The sequence below is a fragment of the Theropithecus gelada genome, chromosome 15 (assembly GCF_003255815.1).
Source record: "Theropithecus gelada isolate Dixy chromosome 15, Tgel_1.0, whole genome shotgun sequence".
Taxonomy (NCBI): Eukaryota; Metazoa; Chordata; class Mammalia; order Primates; family Cercopithecidae; genus Theropithecus; species Theropithecus gelada.
The window spans coordinates 96,401,660-96,415,792 of record NC_037683.1 but is presented as its reverse complement, the minus strand read 5'-3'; the positions used below and the strand labels follow the sequence as shown (position 1 = coordinate 96,415,792).

Here is a 14,133-nt window from a genome sequence, read left to right as displayed (position 1 = left end):
TCCTGAAATTGTCTTTTTCTGTCTCCTCCACTAGAATGCATGAGAACATCAGTTTTATTGTCCCCCTCTCTGTCTCCATGTCCCCAGTCCCTTAGAACCATTGGTAGGTGATCAGTGAATATTTGTACACTGAATTTTACTGGCTATCAACATAAAACTATTTGAATACTGAATGTAAGATATAAAATTATATAATTTATTAAGAGAAAAGGAAATTTAGAGATGTTTCAGCCCATGGGAACTTCTGAATGGCAATCCCCTGACCTCCTGGGGTGCCTTATTGCCATTCTCTGCTCCAGAAGAACTTGAAGGGACACCCCTGAAAAGTACCAGCCCACAGGGAAGCACTTTGCGTAGCAATTTGCAGTGATGTGATTGGGATTTAGATAAGGCATCATCTCTAGGGAAAAGGATGCACCCAGGATGCCTTCTTGAGTCCTGATGACATGATAGGATTCCAGTAAGCACAGCAGCCCTTCACTGTGCCATGTCTTTTAACTAATTATAGCAATAATTAATTAATTGGTGTGTTACGGCCTCTATCACAATGTGAGTAATAGTCTTAGAGGTGTCACTCCTGGGTGAGGTGTGTATGTAGGTTGTGGGATTCTGCTCTTCTGTCAGTTTTGTAGGTTTCCATTCCAAAATTGCGGTACTTCTGAAGTCAGTTGATTTCCTTCTGATATCCCTTCTCATCCTCCCTGTGTAGGAAAACTGAAGTCAGCCTTAATTTGACACAAAATGTTTCTCACCTGTGGGGTTTTGAAGGTTGTTTAAGAGGGTGAACCTATTTAAATGAACACAATATATTTTTTTTTCCTTTAGGAAAAGCGCAAAGCTGAGGAAGCCCTCAGTGACCTCAGACGTCAGTATGAAACTGAAGTAGGAGATCTGCAGGTGACCATTAAAAAGCTAAGAAAGGTAGGCATGTGGCAGCTGGACTTTTAGGAACAGCCTCAGCATCTCAGTGTATCTAAGTCATTAACAACCAAAAACATTTGGAATCCTATTGAAGTGGCACATAGATCAGATTTCAGAATCAAGGAATTCCTTGGAAAGACCTTTTCTTTTCTTTTTTTTTCCTTTTTCTTTTTTTTTTTTTTTTTGAGACTGAGTCTTGCTCTGTCAACCAGGCTGGAGTGCAGTGGCAAGATCTTGGCTCACTGTAACCTCTGCCTCCTGGGTTCAAACAATTTTCCTGTCTCAGCCTCCTGAGTAGCTGGGATTACAGGCACATGCCACCACGCCTGGCTAATTTTTGTATTTTTAGTAGAGGCAGGGTTTCACCATGTTGGCCAGGCTGGTCTCGAACTCCTGACCTCAGGTAATGCGACTACCTTGGCCTCCCAAAGTGCTGGGATTACTGCGCCCAGCCTGAAAGACCTTCTTTTAAGAGCCCCTTGAGTTCCTCTTTATTTTCCAGGGGCCACATGTCTTTTTCTTAGATCTGATCAATATTTTCTGATCCCTTCAACCGTTGTCCATAAAACTTCAGTTTGCTTTCCTTGGTCTTCACCAGCTTAGTACTCAAGTCCTTCGTGTCTAGTGGACTGCATGCCTCATGACTGTTTTTTTTGGTCATGTCAAATATCCAAGTGTCCCTATCCCTAGCTTATTGCAAAGTGCATGGTAAGTATTCAGGGAATATTTATTAAATGAAATGAATATTGCTCTTCTAAGTAGAAAATTTCAGATTGAGGGTACCCTGATCACCAAGGGTCACCTGTTTTTGAAGAAGAGCAGAACTTGTTGAAGTGTGAGCAAAGATGTGATTAGGTTTTTTTTTTTTTAAATGTGGTTGGTTTTTGGCTTTTCCTCTATTTGGTTTCTAATAAGCAGGTTCTGTTTGGCTCAGTCATATCTGGCCGTTGTTTACCAGGTGGCTCTGTAGGGGGTGGAGGGGAGGGGAGGGATGCCTATCATTTGTCGATTTCCATGGTATAACTACTCCTGTCATTACTGATTTCATGCTACCAAGTTGATACCACTGAATTTAAGGTTGAGAAGAGATGCTTAAAGCAGACTCTCACCTGCCGGTACAGGCTAGCCCCAGCACTGTACTAGACACACTTCTTGGATCTGTTTGTCGTTTTTCCCATAACTAATGGGAATGTGTTAGCTAAAATGAAAATGGATAATTAAAAAAGGATCATCCTTGCTGGGCATGGTGGCTCATGTCTGTAATCCTAACACTTTGGAAGGCTGAGGCAGGAAGATTGCTTGTGCTCAGGAGGTCAAGACCAGCCTAGGTGACATAGTTGAGATCCCACCACTGTAAAAATAAATAAATTAATTCATTAAAAAAATTAACTGCATGTGATAGCACATGCCTGTAGTCCCAGTGAGTCAGCAGGCTGAGGTGGGAGGATCACTCGAAGCTGGGAGAGCAAGGCTGCAGTGTGAGCCATGATTATGTCACTGCCTTAAAAAAAATCAAAAATCATTTCTGAAAATGGTGATGAGATTAAGTGACAATTAGCTATACTTTGTATTTTATACACTATTGCAATGTAAACCTCTGGGATGATTAAGAATTCTCCCCAGTAGCCTCCTTAGAAAATTAACATCAATTTGAACCTGATATCTAATTTTCAAAAGTTATTAGGCCATGCATACCATGCTTGTATTACAGAATTGAATAGACCAGTCTTCTGTTTATGCTAGAGCCACAAATTCACCGAGTCAGTGCCCTGACTTATTTCTGTGGCTTCCCCAATCTTTAGACTAAGGGAACGTCTACAAGAAGAGATGCTGCAAATGATGAGGGCCAAGTGGTCTGAACAGTAAGAAAGGCCATATGTCGGGAGACCTGAATCCTTGTCAAAACTGTACCCATTTTTTCCCTGAAGCACCTGGGACAGTTCAGATCATCTTTCTGATTTTTAGTTTCTGATCTGTAAAATGCAGTTAATAATAAACTGTCCTTCCTATCCATAATGACTGATATTTTATTGACTGTGCAGTTCACTAAGCCCTTTTTCATGACTTAAAAAATCAAATTCTCAAACTTTCTCTGAGGAGGCTATAAATAACCTGCTTTTAGAGATGAGGACTGAGTTCCAGAGAGGTTAAATAACTTGTTCAGAGTCACACAGCTAATAACTGATGGAGCCATGTTACTACACAGTTTGTGCTTTCTCACTTATACCAGACTTCCTGCATGCCTGATGTGGTTGTTATGCAAAACAGCAAGGTGTTTATTTGAGAGTACGTTAAGGGCTATAGTTTACTAATTTGTTACAATAGCCACTAACTGTGTCCTTGATTCTGAGAAACTCATTTTTTCCAGATGGTTTTTCTTCTCTGAAGTCAAAATGCGTGTTTAAATCAATGGCTCTTCTCAGTCATAGTCAGCCTTGTGGCAGTCATGATGTTTTTATATAAACACTATCCCTTTATAGCATCTGGCAAGGTGAAGAAAGTCCAGAGTCAAAGCACTTAGACTTGGTGAAATGTGGGATCCATTTTGATCAGTGCATAAACATTCCATAAATGAATCCCAGCAGATCCCCACCATTCCCAGAGGATGTAAGCTGTTTGTAGGAAAGGCATTTTGTTGTTGTTGTTGTTCTCCAGGTTATAAATGCTGTGGAACCAGTTTAGTCTGGTAATCATAACGAGTATGTAGTTGTAATAGAAATGAGTCAACCAGCAAGCAAAGCTCATGCAGAAATGAGTTAATCCTCAAGCAAAGCTTAAATGTACGTATTTATATAATCAAGTGTGTTTGTGTCTCTTGCTTCATGTTATACTCAGATTTTATTGATTTTAGTTATTTAATAAGCATTTCTTGAACTCACCATGAAGAGAACATATAGGTGAATCGGACGCTAATTCTGCTCTTAAAAAATCTTGCTCTCTAGGAGGGAAGGTAAGACATTTCTAAATAATTGTAATACAGAATGGAAAGTGTTAAATGCAGATAATACAAAGGAGAATAGAAAGATCAAGATTCCAATATAGCATAACCGAGTTAAAGCAAGAATTGGATTGCTTAATAGTTGAATGATTTCCAAAAAGGGCTTTTCAGCTGTTTCCAGAAAAGTTCATTTCACAACCAAACCCCCTTTTTCAAATGTTTAAATTATTTAGAACAAAATTTCAAATCCTTATGGATTTTATGTAGTTTAATGATTTATAAAGTCGCATAATGTTGAAAATTGGTGACTTCTAGAATTCTCATATGTATATTCAAGGATAGTCCTAAACTTAAAGCAATTCAAAGTGAGTTTGTAAGCACACAACTTTTATTTGGTCTTTCAGCTCGAAGAACAATCAAAACACATAAGTCAAAAGGAAGATGTGGCTGCACTGAAAAAACAAATTTATGATTTATCAATGGTAAGAATTACCTTTTCACTTACAGAAATGCACTTCCTGTTAGACCACATCATCATGCTCTTATTTCAGTGTTCCAGGAAGACCAGCTTAAAGAGAAATTAATACTATGGTTAGAAAAAATCCTTAAAATACGTTTGATCAAAGATATTATTTATGCAGGCTTTTCCCTCAATAATATCCCACTTATTGTGAAAGCTTTAACTTATTTTTCTTACAAAGTAGTAAAGACATAGTGTTTAAGTTTTGTAAAACATGGTAAATCCTGTATTCTTCCAACATCAGCTCTGGTCTGTACAACGTGATGCTTTGTGATGAGGATATTAGTGCCTTGCCCCTTCCTCCAAGTTTTTTTTTTTTTCTTTTCTGTCGCTTTTCTGTCTTACGCCAGCCACATCTTTACTTTTAGTACTAACAGAATTGATAACATTTACATCTCTTCTGTTATCTTTACTAAGTTTTATTTATTTTGGTTCTAGATTAACTCCCAAGTTTGAAAGCAAATAAAGAGTGTTTTCTTTATTATGATTCTAAATATTTTCACTGCAGAGCTAAGAAATGAATGAGGCTTGCATTTCTTTCTCTCCATTCATTATCTCTGTTCCACTTAGAAGGCTCCCAGCCTCGTGGTCAATTGAATTCCTAGTTCCAGATTTTTCCACATCTTAGTTGGCTTTGTATTTGGATAACGACATTCTTGTAGAGCTTTTTGTTTTTCTTGGGTTTCTTGTTGCAAAAAGAAGCTCTACTATTTTCATGATATCACTGATACCTTAATACTTATTTATTCTTTCCAATGCATGAAATTTGTTTAGTTTTTCTCCTTGAAAATATTAATTTTGGAGTCTATAAAATTTCAGTTCTTTTTTTTTTTGAGGTGGAGTCTCACTCTGTTGCCAGGCTGGACTGCAGTGGCATGATCTCAGCTCACTGCAACCTCTATCACCCGTGTTCAAGTGATTCTCCTGCCTGAGCCTCCCAAGTAGCTGGAACTATAGGCACGCACCACCACGCCCAGCTAACTTTTTGAATTTTAATAGAGACAAGGTTTTGCCATGTTGGCCAGGATAGTCTCGATCTCTTGACCTCGTGATCACCCACCTTGGCCTCCCAAAGTGCTGGGATTATAGGCGTGAGCCACCGCACCTGGCACAATTTCAATTCTTATTGGACTGTTTTTTAAACTTGCTACCCATACATTCTGCAATTTCTTTTCACTGGGCTTTTCACTGAATTGCAGCATTTTGCATATTGCAATTTTTTGGGAGGAGAGGGTTATCCTCATTTCGCCATAGCACATCCTTAAGAAACTTCTTCAGAAAGAACATGTGAGAGAGAAATTTTCTCTGTTTTTGAATATTTGAGAATGTCTGCATTCCCCCTCACAATTTATTAAGTTTGTCTAGATAAACTAGGCTTTTCTGGGACTCCTCTAGGATTTATTAATTTAATTCTTTCTCGGTACCATTTTTTTTTTTTCAAATACCTGGCAATGGTTGGTGATCTGTTCATATTTTAAAGTGAAGGACTAGCTTGGTTACTTGAGGTAGCTCGTGTAGGATCCTGTGGGGTGTGAACAGATCGACTCACCTGAAGGCCTCTCTCCCGAAAGAGTGTCTTCCTAGGAGCTCTGTGTGTGAAGCTGGCAAGGGACCCCAGGTACCAGCGTGAGTGGGGCAGGGATATTCAGAGAGAAGCCTTAGCTTTTTTTACAGGAGCCACTCAATTTTAACAAAGATAATCTCTGTCTTGTCTTTAGAACCCACTCTGGCTCTCTACTGTTACTTGCTAGGGTAAGACAGGGGATGGGCTTGGTGGGAAGGGTGCCTTACTATACAGTTTTAATCTCTCTTTCCAACCCCATATCTGGTTCTGTCTTTCTGGGGTTCGGCCTGGTCACTTGTCTCCTCCTGGGTTCTGTGTCAAAACCTTGAACACACTTCCTCTAGACTTCCATTTCCCCAGTCTTTTCCCTTTGGCAACACATTTCCATCAGTTTCCATTTTCTAGAAGTGCGTTTAAGTCACTTGAATGCTCTGGCCCCCTCTTCCATTCTTTTAGCTGTTATTGGTTCATTTCCTTTGGCATTTCATTTTACTGAGGTTTTGGAAGGGGAAAAAGACAAATTCATGTGCTCCGTCCACCATCTTGAACGGACGTCTCCAATATTATTTTAAGAAAACACAGAAATGTTCGGATCACACTGGTTTATTTTTAAGTGCAAAACTTAAAATATTAAGTGATAGAATTTATTTGTAAAAAGTAGCCAGTGTACCTACCAGGTACTATAGGTACTATTGATTCCACAAAATGTTTATCAATAATTTTATAGCTCTCATGAAATAAAGCAGGTGTTCGAATGGTTGGTGTCAGTTAATTTGCCAGTAACGTGTTGAAATACATCATGGTAAACCCTTGACTGTTGTAGTTTGGTATCAAATATCAAGCATAGAAAAATGAAGAATAACTTTGAGAATTTAGATTTTTGACATTTATGAATACATAATGATTTCAAACTACCTTGAATTGACAAATAGTTCTTTGAACACCGAGATTTGAAGAGTTGTGGAAGGGTGAGAGTGGTGTGGGAGGGTGACACGACACTACTTCATTTCTCCCAGCCAGAGGAAAATATGAATCTAATGACCTCCACTTTTCCTTTTATCCAGGAAAATCAGAAAGTTAAGAAAGAGCTTTTAGAAGCACAGACAAACATAGCCTTCCTTCAGAGTGAATTAGATGCTTTGAAAAGTGATTATGCTGATCAGAGTCTGAATACTGAAAGGTATGAACTTTGCATTTTATTTGTTAGTTTGAGTAGAATATTGAGATGATCATCTGAGCAAAAGAAGCAGCTCAGTTATGGAATAATGAAGAGTTAGTAACTTTGCTAATATCATCTTTATTTTATAAGGATTTTATTTTCAGTATCAGATTTCCCAGTGTTTTTTGTGTTTTTAATTTTTTAAAGCAAATAGAATAATTATTGTCTGCATAGGCTAGCGTAGGGCTTAATAAATGTTTGAATTAGCTGGGACCTTAAAGAATATACCTACAGTGTCAAGGGTTAGTGCTTATTAAAGTGCTTTGAAGTCAGGAATCCTGGCCATAAAACATAAGAAAGGGAGAAGTAGGCAAGTCTATTTTTGTGTGTGTTAGTTTTGCAGTATGGTGTTAATACAATAAATCCTAATACACATACATACACTCACAGACATGTATTTATATATAAGGAACATAGACATGTATATTTTTATATGGATGGTAAATATAAAATGCATAGATAGGCGTATATGTGTGTATCCCCTAGGACATGTACGCTTGGGAAAAATATCTTTTTTGGGGTTTGTTTGCAAACTTTAATCGGAATTAAGGTCTTATAAGATCTTAGAAAACAGTGAAATATTATTATTTACTACATACAAGTCTCTGAACTAGATAAGGAGTTATGAGAATATATATATATCATATATCATATATATATGATGTGGGCTCTGTGTTTTGAGAATTTCAAATTTAGTTGGGAAAAAAAAAGCAAAAAGATTATAGGGTTTAACAACAGAAGAGCTAAAAAATATCAGAAGCAGTGCCACTAACGTAGTCATGGTTTGGGTTAATTGCTGTGTGATCACAGAAAAGATTTTGTTTTAGTTCAGAAGAGATGAAGAACTGCATTAAAGAGGTGATGCTGGAGGTGAGCCTAGGTAGACAGATAGCTCTGTGCTGGGACAGGGGGAAGAGGCAGCCAGGATGGCACCATCAGCAACTCAGAGCTGGTGGCACTGCCGCCTGCCAGGCACTGTCCTGGTCCTTCACAGGCATTAACTGATCCAGTGCACACAACATCCGATGAGACAGAGACCTTCATTATGTCCATTTTACAGATGGGAAAAGAGAGTCTCAGAGATGTTCCAGGTAAGGCAGTAACCAAAGCAGGGGCCAGAACATAGGGAAGGATACGGCTTGGGGAAAGGTGATCAGACCACAGGGCAGAAGGAGACATTTTGAATAGAAAAGCAAAAGTTTAAAAAAAATTAAGAAGTTTAAAAGCTAGTTTAAGGTTATAATAGAAGGCCCCCGAACTTTGGGTTAAGGAACTTAAATTCCTAGAGACAATTAGGAAATGTGTACTTTTATCATCCAGGGAGCAGATGGACAGGTTATTGTGAACCAAAGATAGCCTGGGCGTTTTGGGAAGCTAGTGATGAGGTTTGTGTGCTCAGCGGGATAGGGGCTGGAGGAGAGGCCGGTGTTCTGAGTGCAGTTTGGGGAAGAAGCCAGAGCTTCCATCATAAAGCAACAGAGGGATTGCCACAGGGTGAGTGTCTCATGAACTTAGCAAGCCTGGTTCTTTGGGGGTCTCTGTGGTTTAGGTAAGGAGAAGAGGGAGGGCAGGAGTAGGGTGAGACAGGGAAAGAGGAAGGAATCACAGGAAAGGAGAAAATAGATGGAGTTGGGATTATATAAGGATGAGCAGGGAAGGTTCAGAGGATTGAAGGCACAGTTTCTGAGATGCCCTGAGGAGAAGGGACCCAGGAGGTTCAGCCCTCATGGAGAACAGAGCTGGGTCAGCGAGGGTGGGGATGGAGGAGCTGGTGGGTGCTGAGATGGGCTGAGGAGGAGAATCTCTAGGCTTGTGATGTCAGAGGTGGGGCGGAGCCTCACAGGAGAAAGCACAGGATGTGAGTGTGTTTGTGGAGTCGCAGAAGGAGAGGAGGCCGCTGAGGCTACAGAGGCCCAGAGCAGGAGCACGGGAAAGGTAGAAAACTGTGGCCAAGGACACTCGTCTTTGAAAAAGGTGGAAAAGGGTCTGGGAGGGTAGGTATAGATGAGGCAGGGCTTGACACCTAATTCTCACTCAAACATAAAATATAATTTTACAGGGATCTGGAAATAATCCGAGGATACACAGAAGATCGAAATAGTCTTGAGAGGCAAATTGAAATACTCCAGTAAGTTATCAGATCAAATGCTCATTACATTTACATTTCACTTTTTTTTTGTTGATAAAAGACATAACACATAGAATGTGGGTTTGCCATGCTCTGAGGACTGCATTTGTGGCTCAGTGTGTGTTTCTTCTGAGGGTGTGTACTTGGCATCTCCTTTTAGCTTTCTGATGCTTATAATCCTAAATATATTATCCAGATGTGGAGAATAGAGTATAAATCTCTAAACATCTTGGGAAGTCAGGGGATATGTCCAGTGTGTATTATGCCTCTATAAAGAAGAACAGCCCTGAGCACTCAGCTTTCTCTGAGTTCTGTACTGCGAGTTTTTCAGGCTTCTCCTATTAGTGGGGCCACAGGGCTCTGCCTCCACAATTCTTTCTCAGTTTGTTGTGTTTACTTAGAAGTATATTTTTCTTAGTTTTTTTTTCCTCTCCCCAAGTAGAAATATACCCACTCTGTCAGCTTTATGACTAGGTTATAGCAGTTCCATTCTCTGAGAGTCTTCCCCACAAAACCTAGCTCTCTCCCTCCCCTTTCTTTCTTTTCCACCCATGCCGCATTGTCTTCTGGTTTCAGTTCCCGCCAATGAAGTCAGGTCAGGTTTGACCTTTTTTCTTTCCCACCATTTTTGAATGCTTATTAAGTCTCACCTGTGGCAGTTGTACAGTTCATGTATTTCAGTAATCCTTTGAGTTATTTTATTCATTCATTCATTCAACAGATTTGTCAGTACTTCTTACAGGCCAGGTATGCCAGGAGTAAAGGATAGAGTGGGAAGTGGGTGAAAAATCTCTCTCTCCTTGTGGGGCTAGTCTAGGAGAAGAAGAGAGAAATGGATCAATAATTATAGAAATAAATAGAAAAGGCCAAACGAGAGAGATGCAGCAAAAGAAAGGTACATGTCCCCTAAGGGGAGATTTTGGCCTATCAAAGAAGGTCAAGGAAGTGTTCCGGAGGAAGTGAGGATTGAGTTAAGATACGAAGGGTGAACCAGCCTTAAGCTGGGGAAGGTTGGCCACTCTGTGGGGTAGGAGCTGTGGAATCATAGCTGTGCTGTACAAGAGGGTGCTGAAGCTCTGACAGCTTAAATGACTTCTGTTAAGTCATATGGAAATAAAAGTTAGGATTTGAACCCAGATCCGACTGAGATCATCACCCAAGTGTTTACCTGCTACACGACAGTGCCAGGTGGAACAGTGCCAGGCTGTGCATAGAATGCAGGAGCTGCCAGGAGCATGAGGCCAGATACAACACACTGCGTTCATCCCTGACCTCTGACATGTGGGAACTGGCTGGCCAGGTTCAGGCATTTAGGGAGCTTTCGAAGACCTGCATGAAATCTGTTCAGTCAGCGGGGCTGCATGAAGGAAGAGTGAGTTCCATAGCTCAGACAGGTGACTGCTGCAAGGCCCTGCAACCTTTAAGGAGAGAGGAGCCATCGTTTCAGGTCTTCTACTTTAAGTAATGAATTACCTCAGTTTATGAGGTTTGAAGGGAAGTGGTGGAAAGTTGCAGAAGATGATAAGCTATTCCACATTCTGAATGTTACAGCTAGGAAAGAAAGTGATGGCAGTGACCCCCCCAATGATACTTTCCCTGTCTCTCTTTCTGCTTGTTTCTTTACTCTGCAGAACAGCTAACCGGAAGCTACATGACAGTAATGATGGCCTTAGAAGTGCCCTTGAAAACAGTTACAGCAAGTTCAACAGATCTTTGGTATGCCACATAGATTTTTATCCTGTATTTCATTCTTTCTAGTGGTGGAGTATTTTGGTGTTGATGAAAATAATGTAATTTCTTAAAGGAGAATGTCACATAAGTCCTTATAATAATGAGAAGATCTTTCTGTAAAATAAAACGAGGCAGCATTCTTCCAAATTAAAAAGTGTACTACCCCTCTGAAGAAATAAGTGTCTCGATGTTAACCAACTCTTTTTATAGATGTTCTAGGAATCTAGAGATAGGTGTGTAAAATGTAATCTTTGGCCTGAAAGAGTTTATCATGTAGTAGGAAGTTAAGATGTACACAGATAGATAGGAGAATCCCAGAGAGGTGAAAATAAAATACTGCCCAGTTGAGAGCTGGGAGAAGGTGCTTCTGTCTGAGGGGTGAGTTTAGACTTGTGAGTATTCTTTATGTCAGTGAGATGCTCAGAATGGGAGCCTTGGATTTCAAACCCTCCTACAGAAATCAGCTTAGCTCATTTGGAATTGTAAGGACCTCTCCCAGACTGCATTTGTCACGAGGCCTCTTATCCCACTTGTGGAAGTCAGCTTCATGTGTGAGATTCCAGGGTCATATTGGGATATGGAGGGGTCAGTCACTAAGCCAAATTATGGTTCAAGAAGAGACACGTTCAAGGAAGTTGGTGGTTCACGGTCCTGGCAATGTGGGGAACCACAGTACTCCTTTATGGAATGTGCAGTAGGGTTTGGACGTAAGATAGGATGAGGAGGCGAGCATACTATGGCAGTCATCTTCGTCGCAATGTTTCCCTTGACTTTTTTGCTCACATTTGCTCAGGTAGTGTAATATAACTTTTAGTTATATTAGAAGTTTGAATAGTGTGATATGGTTTTAAAAAGTGGGTTTGTGTGTGCCTGTGTGTATATAAAGTGTTTACATGAAAATTACATGAACTAACAAATAATTACTTCTATATTACAGCGTATAAATAATATCTCACCAGGGAATACCATTTCTAGAAGCAGTCCCAAATTCACTGGTCATTCCCCTCAACCTCTAGGCTATGACAGGTATGTTAACACGTCCTCACTTTTTGTTCGAGTTCAGGATCACAGTTAAAAGGAAAGTAAATTTCCTTGGAGGTGGATTAAAATAATAGAATACATTTTGGTCACTAATTTATATTTTCCATGATGTTAAAAGTTTCTAAAACATGAATCATGTAAAAATTAAAAGTGTTTCAGAGAGGCAAAGTTATTTCCTGATGATGTTATGAGTTGGTTTTTTATATGCTCACCATTACCTCATCTCTAATCATGTCTTGTTTCTTAGAAGTAGACTCAATAAGAGATGTTTCAGGGATGCAAGTAGAATTATGGTATATGATGCTGCAGTATTTCTGGTGTATAATGTTGAAGCTTTTGGCATGATCTGTAAATATTCAATAGCTCAGCATAATATTATGTGAGCTATGTTGCAGAAAAGGGAAACTTTCAAAGCAAATATAAATATGGCTAGTAGATCCTTATAAAATAGCTACTGTATTGAAGGAGTCACAGAGGCTTACCAAAGTTAGAATTTAGCTCTGCATTTAATCAAATGAACTGAAATATTAGGCCTTTTATTACGTGAGACCTAGTAATCACTTAGAGATTACAGGAGTGTATGTGTATGTTTATACACATATGTCCAGTGTTGCTAGTTAAAAGTTAATTTTGTAATATGTCAAAAATTTGAAATTGGAAGTGAAAGCATAAACATAAAGTTTCCAATTCTCTATATCTTTGTGACTTTTAGCTTCATGTTTATCCCCTTTTCATTGGGATACTTTTGGTAACAAGAATAATGTACTTAACATCCTGGTGTTAGAAATGGTCATGTTGCCATTTAGGAAGACCTGTTACGAAGGCTTATTGGTGACCACTTCCAAGAAAATTCTATCAGGTTTAAGTTGTTTCTACTGTTTACTGATTTGCTCAATAAAAAAAAATCTAATGGCTTGATTTATAGATAGCTGACTATTCTGTTATTGAGAAATAATAGATTTTTTTAAATGTGTAGGTGTGATGTCATTTTTGACTAATATTTAAAATGATTCTAAGCAAATTGAGGGGAAAGGTATACCACTGAAAAGTATTTCAGAAATTTCACTGTGATTCATTTTGAAAAGATTATTACCATGAAAGGCTCATAAGAACTGGAGTAAAGCTCATCAACAAAACATTCTACGGGACAAAGTCATCACGTCCCCAGCATGTTTGAGTGATGTAGCACTCATGTGCCTACTTCCTTGAGCTGTGATGAGAGACCACCATAGCCTCAACACCATGCCCTTTCTGGGTGTGTGTGTGTGGGGGGGTGATTATTTTGATATAAGAAGTTAACATTTTATTTTATTTTTGATGCTGATATAAAAATGTAATAAAAGCATGTACATAAAATTAGATGTACAATAAAATTATATTGTTTTTATAGCTTTATTTGGTTTTATCTTTAAAATTTATGTTGGCTTTGTTTTTTGCAAGAACTCTAACAAAAATTTAATTTGTTTTGTAATTTTACATAGTTAATTATAATGAAAATATTGAGGGGTGGCAAGATGGTTGACTTTGAAAAGGATATGCAGTTCAATTGAGTTTGAGAAAGTTTGACCTGTACCTGTGTTTTTATTTTTATTATTTTTACTTTGAAAAATTTTTCAACTTTTATTTTAGATTCGGGGGTACATGCACAGATTCGTTACATGGGTATATTACGTAATGCTGAGTGTGCCTATATTTTCAATTTAGAGTCTAGATGTTTATTCAGGTGAATTCTTAATTTGGGACTTCATGTTTTCTTTGCTCCTTGTCAAAATACAAGTGGGCTTAAAATAAATCATAACCAGTAGTGAAGACATGGAACTGAAGTAGTTTATAGTAGATTATAACTAGAATGGTTTTCTTATGTACTTTACAGATGGACCTAAAATCAGTTTCAGAAGGAGAGTTTTATAAATAATGCAATAATATGTTAGCAATATATTTTCAATGTTATTGTTAATAATACATATTAACAATAAATATTAAAATATATTAATGTATTTTATTATTGTTATTCACAATATATTAACACACACTCACATGCACACGTGCACACACCTAGCTAGCTACATAG

The 14,133-nt window shown here is 38.6% G+C and overlaps 1 protein-coding gene across 1 annotated transcript in view; it reads left to right on the top strand.

Annotated features, from left to right (window-relative positions):
- The window catches only part of RASEF (RAS and EF-hand domain containing), a 77,601-nt gene that overhangs the window by 40,422 nt on the left and 23,046 nt on the right, over positions 1-14,133 (top strand). The window contains exons 4-9 of the mRNA XM_025359605.1: positions 826-921; positions 4,264-4,341; positions 7,008-7,123; positions 9,222-9,290; positions 10,922-11,006; positions 11,959-12,047. Of these exons, the coding sequence (XP_025215390.1) occupies positions 826-921; positions 4,264-4,341; positions 7,008-7,123; positions 9,222-9,290; positions 10,922-11,006; positions 11,959-12,047 (533 nt within the window). The remainder of the gene's footprint in view (positions 1-825; positions 922-4,263; positions 4,342-7,007; positions 7,124-9,221; positions 9,291-10,921; positions 11,007-11,958; positions 12,048-14,133) is intronic.